The sequence below is a fragment of the Camelina sativa genome, chromosome 18 (genome assembly GCF_000633955.1).
Source record: "Camelina sativa cultivar DH55 chromosome 18, Cs, whole genome shotgun sequence".
In the NCBI taxonomy this organism is placed as follows: Eukaryota; Viridiplantae; Streptophyta; class Magnoliopsida; order Brassicales; family Brassicaceae; genus Camelina; species Camelina sativa.
Window position 1 is genome coordinate 6,443,741 of NC_025702.1, and position 9,162 is coordinate 6,452,902.

A 9,162-nucleotide genomic window follows, 5' to 3' on the forward strand; every position below is an offset into this window, starting at 1 on the left:
GATTTCTTCTTCTCCTAGACCTTCAAGGTTTCGTGGTGGTGAGGCTTCAAGAGTTGTTACAGCAAAACAATCCTTGATAAGGATCGAAACTTCTTCTCCTTGAGAGATCTCTTGCAAATCGGGTGTAGAACTCTTGGTCTCCATCGAAACTTGTAGCTTATCTCTCAATTTTTTTTTTTTATGTTCTGCAGCTTCTAGGGGAACTTCTTTCACGTCGAGATATTGTGGAGGAGGAGTAGGGTTCGCCCTTTTTTTTATAGGGCCAAGAATTCCTTTTCCTAAAAGGAATCATGAAAGTTTTCCTTTTTCATCAAGAATTTCTTTTTTTCTTCCTTCTTCTTCTCCATCGATTCGATTTTCTTCCTTGGTGTGTCCAGCAACACACGAGATTGAGCTCTCCAGATTCTCCACAAGAGACTTGATTCTCGTTTCCATGGCAGCTTGCTTAGCTCCAATATTAGACTCAAGTAGTGGAACAAGAAGACTAGTAAACTCTTCGGTTAGAGTGTCTCCCAAGGTATCAAATTGTTTACCAATCTCTTCCACTTTGGTTTCGGTTTTCCTAGCTCTTTCTTCATACTTCTCCATATGGTTGCACAGGTCGAAGGTCTTGTTAAGAATAGCTTCGGTGTTATTGAAGCAATGGCTCTCCAAAGTGTTAATCTTCATGTTGCAATCGCTAATCTCCTTAGCATTTTCTCTTNTTGCTCCACGCTTCTTCGAACGAGATGTGGGGCGGGATAGCTTTCATCAAAGTCTTAAACTTGTCTCTTGGGGGCTCATCCCATCTAGAGACTGTTTGTATCTCTCCAAACTAGGCGGTTTGGTGCTCATTTCCTTCTTCTACAACCGGCTCAGCTTCTGGTTCTCCTTGTTGAGGGTTAGAAAAATCGGATCCATCATCTCCAATGGACTCATCCTCATAGTCGGTTTCATACTCCTCTTCTTCTTCAGCGATTTCTTCTTCTCCTAGACCTTCAAGGTTTCGTGGTGGTGAGGCTTCAAGAGTTGTTACAGGAAAACAATCCTTGATAAGGATCGAAACTTCTTCTCCTTGAGAGATCTCTTGCAAATCGGGTGTAGAACTCTTGGTCTCCATCGAAACTTGTAGCTTATCTCTCAATTTTTTTTTTTTATGTTCTGCAGCTTCTAGGGGAACTTCTTTCACGTCGAGATATTGTGGAGGAGGAGTAGGGTTCGCCCTTTTTTTTATAGGGCCAAGAATTCCTTTTCCTAAAAGGAATCATGAAAGTTTTCCTTTTTCATCAAGAATTTCTTTTTTTCTTCCTTCTTCTTCTCCATCGATTCGATTTTCTTCCTTGGTGTGTCCAGCAACACACGAGATTGAGCTCTCCAGATTCTCCACAAGAGACTTGATTCTCGTTTCCATGGCAGCTTGCTTAGCTCCAATATTAGACTCAAGTAGTGGAACAAGAAGACTAGTAAACTCTTCGGTTAGAGTGTCTCCCAAGGTATCAAATTGTTTACCAATCTCTTCCACTTTGGTTTCGGTTTTCCTAGCTCTTTCTTCATACTTCTCCATATGGTTGCACAGGTCGAAGGTCTTGTTAAGAATAGCTTCGGTGTTATTGAAGCAATGGCTCTCCAAAGTGTTAATCTTCATGTTGCAATCGCTAATCTCCTTAGCATTTTCTCTTATCTTCTTTGAATGTTGATTCTGCTCTTCTTCAAGACAATGGAACTTCTTCTCAATGGCTTCAGCAGTTTTAGAACTTCCCTCCTCTATTCTTTTAACTTCAATAGCAATATCATCCATTCTTCCCGAAAGATCAGATTGGATTTTGTCAAGGTTTCCATGTAGCATCTTCATAGTCCCATCTAGAGAGTCTGTCATCCGACTTATAAAGTTCAGCATCATTTCATCTTCAGCTTTTTGTTGTGTAGACTTACGATGGTTGTCTTGGTAGAAGTGGTGTGGAAGTCGGAAAGGATCTCGGTAGGGACGGTTTAAATTGGCTTCGGCTCTCCTTGGATAGGGTCTTTGAAAACGTGANTTTTTTTTTTTTATGTTCTGCAGCTTCTAGGGGAACTTCTTTCACGTCGAGATATTGTGGAGGAGGAGTAGGGTTCTCCCTTGTTTTTATAGGGCCAAGAATTCCTTTTCCTAAAAGGAATCATGAAAGTTTTCCTTTTTCATCAAGAATTTCTTTTTTTCTTCCTTCTTCTTCTCCATCGATTCGATTTTCTTCCTTGGTGTGTCCAGCAACACACGAGATTGAGCTCTCCAGATTCTCCACAAGAGACTTGATTCTCGTTTCCATGGCAGCTTGCTTAGCTCCAATATTAGACTCAAGTAGTGGAACAAGAAGACTAGTAAACTCTTCGGTTAGAGTGTCTCCCAAGGTATCAAATTGTTTACCAATCTCTTCCACTTTGGTTTCGGTTTTCCTAGCTCTTTCTTCATACTTCTCCATATGGTTGCACAGGTCGAAGGTCTTGTTAAGAATAGCTTCGGTGTTATTGAAGCAATGGCTCTCCAAAGTGTTAATCTTCATGTTGCAATCGCTAATCTCCTTAGCATTTTCTCTTATCTTCTTTGAATGTTGATTCTGCTCTTCTTCAAGACAATGGAACTTCTTCTCAATGGCTTCAGCAGTTTTAGAACTTCCCTCCTCTATTCTTTTAACTTCAATAGCAATATCATCCATTCTTCCCGAAAGATCAGATTGGATTTTGTCAAGGTTTCCATGTAGCATCTTCATAGTCCCATCTAGAGAGTCTGTCATCCGACTTATAAAGTTCAGCATCATTTCATCTTCAGCTTTTTGTTGTGTAGACTTACGATGGTTGTCTTGGTAGAAGTGGTGTGGAAGTCGGAAAGGATCTCGGTAGGGACGGTTTAAATTGGCTTCGGCTCTCCTTGGATAGGGTCTTTGAAAACGTGATGGACGGTGACTTGGGACAGGTTCCCAATCTTCATAAACATCATATGGTGCTGAAAATGGTCGGGTTCTAGGGTTACCTCAGTAAAAAGCTTCTTTATGGTGTTGAAATTGTCGAAAATTGTTGTTTTCGGTAACTTCTTCATTAGGGAACTGATATGTATTGCAACAGTAGAAGTCTTTGAGCTTTTCTTCTCCATCTTCTTTAGCAGATGATAGATCATAGGGCTCATCATTCTCCATTGGAAAATCTTCATATTCTATAGCTCTTTCCTTGAAATAAGCTTCTTCCTCATTGGTTGGGTAATATTTTTCTCTAGTCCACTCCTTTGACTTGTTAGGATCGGTTGGATCATCACATGAGGCTCCATGTTCCTCTTCAGCATCAGTAGGTTGATATAATTGATCTGCACTCCAATTATTGCATTCACCGGATTTGTTGAACAGGGCTTCTACTTTCCACTCTAGGCGGCTCTCGATGGTGTTAATAGTGTAGCCTAAGTTGATAAGCTTAGTTCCATGATCTTGTAAATCCTCAAAGTTTTTTGAAACTTGGTTGTTGACAACATTGATTTGTTCCTCCAAGCTTGTAACATCCTTGGTGATAGTCTCGAGTTTGGCTCCAAACTCAATGCTCATCTTATCCAACATAGCATTTAGAACTCTATCATCTTCATGAGATTGTCTTCATTGTAAGAGCTCCTTGAAGTGATTGCTTATCGATTGTCATAGAAAAAGTTTTCATTGACATCGACATTCATAACTTCTTGTGGATCAAGGTGATGGTCCGTTGCAAAGCATGGCACGTCCGTGTGGTACGGCGTGTAAGAGTGGGCAGCTTGGCAGTAAGCTGGTCCAAGTGGTGCTCGGCCTCCAGATGGTCGAGTGAAAGGACTGCGACAAGGTTGCCTAAGTGATGGTACAATGCTTGGTCGAGAGCGACCAATGCTTGTACCTTGCAGTGAGTGGGCTTGCGGAATGGATGAGTCTTCGTCCGTGGCTCGGTAATGTGACATGAACTCGGCCATTGTGAGATTCTCAAAATCTCCTGGGAGAGCGTCGAGGTTCATCCTCAAGGTCTCCTGAAACAATGAAAAACGAAAAGAAAAATTAAAAGCAAGGTGTCCTAGACGTTACTCTAGTTCCTAGACTCTTGTAAACAACAATCTCTCCCCGGCAACAGCGCCAAAAAGCTTTGATGTGTGTGGTTTTTCACTTCAAATCTTTTACCTTAAAAAGACCACACAACTGCTGAAAGTGCACAGCTAATTGGTAGTAGTATTTAAAGATCGATCCCACAGAGAGAGAGAGTTGTTGTTTAACGGAATCCGACGGAGGTAAGTAAGGCTAGGACTCAATAAAAATAGGGTTTTGGTTTTCACGGTTGTAGCAAGCAAATGAATATAAATAAAAGCAAGTAAAATAATAAAACAAGCGTTGGGCATCAAGGGGAATCACAGGGGTTCAATGATCTATCTATCTAGGAAAGTTTAGGGTTAGTTTGTTTATCTAAAACTCGAACTACGAAACACTAATGAACCGTTAACTTAAAGTTATCAAGCTAACCGTCTAAGATCACTACAATTCGTTACTCAACTGTCGCAGGCAACGACGCATAAATCAAAGCATTTAAAACAGTTTCGATTCTAATCCGTGGAATTCCATAGGTAAGGGGTATGTGCTTCCTATGTCTCCCCACATATCTAAGCTAGCTCAAACACACATGCAACTTTTGGCAAAGCACACACACTTTAGATCATAGTTAGTTCATGAGGCTAACTTAAAGCATTAGGTAAAGACTTAGAATTAAAGCATAGAATAAACAGATTTAAATCTAACAAACCCTAAAAATTGCCAGCTAAACAAAGATCATCTCCCCCCTTTGATTTATCCCTTTAAACCAACCTAGAAAACTACTCTAGCATGTTTAAGGGAATCATCAAAGCAATGTTTAAACAATTCATAAACATAAAAGAATAAATAGAGAAGAGGGTTTTAGATATTACTTCAATGATTGTCAAACAAAGTTGTAGGATCTTCTCCCTTAGAAACAAAGTACAAAGCAAATAGAATAGAAAGAGTTGGTGGATCTCAAAGCTTCAAAGAGAGGGACGAGGGAGAGGTCTGGACGTCGGCTGCTCCTCTGGTCGTGTCTCTTGGCTGCTCCAATGATTGCATACACTAAACCCTAGGTTTAGAAGAGTATTTATAGGGTTTTGTCTAGATTTAGGGTTTTTTTTGTAAGGGTAGAAACGTCTTTCTCTTGTTAAGTGCATGGCAAGGGGTGGCGTAGGAAGCTTCTAGAACGGTGGTGAAGACTTGGACTAGGCCGCCGTGGTGGTATCTGGTCAGGCCTTCAATAAAAGCCCATTGGCTTGATGGTTCTTCTTAGGTCGGTTTAAGGTACATCTCGGTAAATCGGGCATAACTTCCGGATGGTTGGATGGATTGACTTGATTCCACTTCAAGGAGAAAGATGACTCTCTCAGCTTTCCATAGACACAAGGTACGTCTAAATATGAGTTTTTGAAGTTCTTTGAACGTTGTCCGTACTGTAAAGCTCTGAAAGTTTCCTAAAACGTATTTTCCTTGCATTTTGGTCCTTTTTGCTATAAAACCTGTAAAACCTTCTTGAAACCTAAAATACTTGATAATGGACATTAAAGCCTTGAAATCATATCAATCTCTTCCTAAATGCATACTAAAACTATAGCTAAAATAGGTAAAATAATGATGTTATCAGGTAGAATATAAACGGATTTGGGCAACCAAACTCCTGAATTTGGACATAAAGACCGCTCAAGAAAAAAGAATAATGGATCTCCACGAACTCGATGAAATTCGGTTAGAGGCTTATGATAATTTGAAGATCTACAAGGAGAGAACCAAAACCTTTCATGAGAAAAAGATCCAACGTAAGGATTTAAGAGCTAGAGACAAAGTCCTCGGGAAGCTCAAGTCGAGATGGTCAGGGCCCTTCGAAATTAAGGAGATTATGCCTTATGGAGCAGTGACCCTACTCGGGAAAGATGGGAATGAGTTTAACGTTAATGGGCAAAGAGTGAAGAAATACATGGCGAATGAGAGCATAGAGGTGGGGAAATCTCTGTACCTCACCGATACTGCACCAGTCTGATAAGGATCAACAATAAAGCTTAGCGACTATAAACAAGCTCTCTTGGGAGAAAGTCCCAATGGCAGTATTGTAAATATAACTAGCATTTCTTCTTTTTCAGTCTTTTCTCCTTAGTGTTTCCGATGAGCTACACGATGCCTTACCCGATCAACCCCTGAGATGCTGGTCCAAGCAGGTCATCCGTGCGCATAACCGAGCTCTCTGATGAGCGAACCCCGGCGCCTGCTGAAGCCGGTGGCAACCCTGGTTACACGTTGGCAAGTATGGAGGCTGCTACAACCTCCTTCTTCACCAAACCATGAGGTACCACATTCATCCACCTTTGTAAATAACATTTCATTTAGTTTTATTTCATTTTGTGTGATTCTTGGGTTCTTTTTCAGACTTTTATTTACATAGGGACTGTGTAATTTAAGTTTGAGGGAGGGTCCTAGGATGTATATAACATTGTGTTTTATTTCCTTATTTCAAATTTTTGCATACTAATTTTATTCATTTGAGTCTGCATATATTTGCATAAAAAACCATAAAAGTTTGAAAAATTTGAAAAAAAAAAAAGAGTGTTCATGTAGTTGCAGTTTCATATTAGGATTGAGTCTAGATTGCTTCATATAGGATTGTTGCATATGCATTTTAGGGGACAATGATTAAAACCACCTTGTTTAATGCCAAACCTTAGGATTGAAGCTATAGCCCTTAATCACAGTTCATTGTTGCTAGATCAATCATTGGAAAAAAATGAAAAATCTTTGTTTAAAACCTTGCATCTTTTGAAAGCTTCCTCCACTTGCTTGAACATTGAACCATCTCTATATTACTGGACTTAACATGAACTTAAATTGTCTTGCTTATGGAATTTGAATACTTGCTCATGGTAACTCTAAAATCGGGTTAGCACTCCATTTTTACCAATCTTTTCGTTTAACCCGATTCGTTTTTCCTTACCCTTGAACCCAAAACTTTCTTTCAAACCTTGTTGTGAATTGTTGAGTGAGGCCTTTTCATTGTGCTATAGGTTGTGAAACCTTGAGAGTATTGAGAACGACAAAGAACTGGCTCTTGATTTAGCTAAGTTTAGAATCATTTGGACTAGCTAATAGAATCGGTTTTGAAAGATAGGTGGTTAACATGATTATTTGGGGTTGGGTTGAGGAAGAAAAGAGATATTAAAAAGGAAGTCCCTAAGGTCCGATTTAATTAGCTCTAATTCTCTAAGTAACAAAATAAAAGAGAAAAAGATCTTGCTGTAGTCTCCTAGAAAAGATAGAAAAAAAATCTGGGAATATTGTTAGGAGCCTAGCAAAGAAAGAAAAAGAAAAGAGAGAGAGCTAAATGTATAATGTTTAGACCTTAGGGATTATAAAAAAAAGGGGAAAGAGTTAAAATTAAGGATGTGGGTAGTTTTATTCTAGGGGGTTTGATAAAAAAAAAAGGGTAGAGAGTGAATGAGAAAAGGGGGTAGATTATCAAGAGCTAAGCTTTGTATGCCCTAATTGTTCTCAATCTTAGATAGTTTTCACAACTGTCTAGCATTCCTTCTTTTGAGAGTAAGCCACCCAAAAAAATTGTTTAAGCCACCCAAAAAAATTGTTTAAAAACCACTCTACCAAAAGCCTTACCCTTGAAACCGATTGAGCTTGATTCACCTTCCATTTGCAAGAATTTGCCAAATGCTTTAATGAATGTAAAAGAGATGTTCTTTGGAATCGCAAGTCCTTGCTGTTGGTTGGAGGTTGAACTAGATCGATGCATGGTGATAAGCATAGAAAAATATTTGTAAGTATGTTGATTGATCGTAGCACCATTAAACTATCTTTAAGGACTATAGCTTGAATCCTTCGCTCAGCTCCAAAGGTTATGAGTCCCATTTTAGAAGAGCACCCTCCTACTTCCTTGCTAGAGGACTAGCAAGATTTAAGTTTGGGGGTCTCATAACTCTCTAATTTACATGTTTTAAGCATCCCTTTTTGTCCATATTTTGTATTGTTTTTACGCTAACCTTAGCATTTCTAGGTCATTTACTGTAGGAATCCACATTTAGGCCATTTAGGGTGTTGCATTCTTGCATTTGCATATTTTGGATGAAAACAGGTGGTTAAGAGCCAAAAATGGGGAGAAACAAGGTCAAATCCGAGCATGTACCCGAAGGAGCTATGGAGCAGGAAGAACAGTCCGAACACCAACCTGATCAAGGAGGATCTAAGAACAGAAAGAACCATCCGAGAGCCTACCCGAAGAGCAACCCGAGCTCATCCTCGTGCACCCCATCGAGCAGACCCTCGGGCAGGACTGGGAAGCTAGAGTTAATGGGTTTCCATATATAAACCCCCCTCTTCTTCCACTCGCCCTAGCACACCGCATACCCTCAGAACAGAGAGCGAGAGCTTCTGGGAGAGAAACTGAGCGACTTAAAACTCTTTCTACACTTTGTTACGATTTAATTTCATTTCTTTTTGCATTTTCGATTCTATACTCTTCTACTCTACTCTATTTTTAATATAATGCAATTTCCTTTTATATATGCTTTTGTGTTCTCTGCAATGAGATCTGAGTAGTGAAACAAAGTTTCTAAGGATGGGATAGACGATTTTGTGTTCTTGATCGGTTAGGATGTCTTAGCTTGGTTGTTTATGTTTTATAAATTCCCTTCTAGATTGGTGTTCTTAATGCTATCAACAGACCGAGAGGTTGAGATTAAATCTAAGGCATTTTACCACCGAGAGGTGTAGATGAAATGCTTGAATCAATCAATGCTAGAGATTTACTCACTTAGCCTAAGAGATTAGATGAGTAAGGGGTTTATTGACAATAATGAATCGGTTTGTATTGCCTGCTTGGTCATGTTTATCCAACGAGAGTTGGATAGGGAAGTGATTAAGGTTGATTGTTTCTATCACGAGAGTGTTTTAACAAGATTTTCGAGATTCATTGTCTAGGGAATATTTGCTTGAGGCATGCAGGACATCCATATTGGTCAAGAACACTTAGGAGTCGATTACGCCATCCTTAGGAGCTTTCGTCTTTAGATTGTTAACATTTTTATTCATCACTCAATCCTTTACCCGAACAGGTACACGATCACTCGCTTCGACTATACCTTCAAGCTGTTCTTACCTTCCTTCT

At 39.6% G+C, this 9,162-nt stretch overlaps 2 protein-coding genes across 2 annotated transcripts; one reads left to right on the forward strand and one right to left on the reverse strand.

Moving 5' to 3' along the window:
• On the reverse strand, nucleotides 815–2,723 carry LOC104763184. Its single transcript, XM_010486594.1, has 3 exons — nucleotides 2,231–2,723; nucleotides 1,341–1,848; nucleotides 815–1,202 (listed from the first exon to the last, which is right to left on the reverse strand). The coding sequence occupies exons 1-3, from the start codon at nucleotides 2,721–2,723 to the stop codon at nucleotides 815–817; spliced, it is 1,389 nt and encodes a 462-aa protein (XP_010484896.1).
• On the forward strand, nucleotides 5,719–6,039 carry LOC104763185. The gene has a single exon (XM_010486595.1). The coding sequence runs from the start codon at nucleotides 5,719–5,721 to the stop codon at nucleotides 6,037–6,039; it is 321 nt and encodes a 106-aa protein (XP_010484897.1).

Excerpts from the sequence above, each read along its gene's own strand:
- LOC104763184 (XM_010486594.1), bottom strand. The coding sequence starts at position 2,723 with ATGAAGATGCTACATGGAAACCTTGACAAAATCCAATCTGATCTTTCG. Across the intron at positions 1,849-2,230 it reads TCTGGAGAGCTCAATCTCGT|ACTCTCTAGATGGGACTATG; the intron begins GTGTTGCTGGAC and ends GTCGGATGACAG. Across the intron at positions 1,203-1,340 it reads AATCTGGAGAGCTCAATCTC|GGCGAACCCTACTCCTCCTC; the intron begins GTGTGTTGCTGG and ends TATAAAAAAAAG.
- LOC104763185 (XM_010486595.1), top strand. The coding sequence starts at position 5,719 with ATGGATCTCCACGAACTCGATGAAATTCGGTTAGAGGCTTATGATAAT.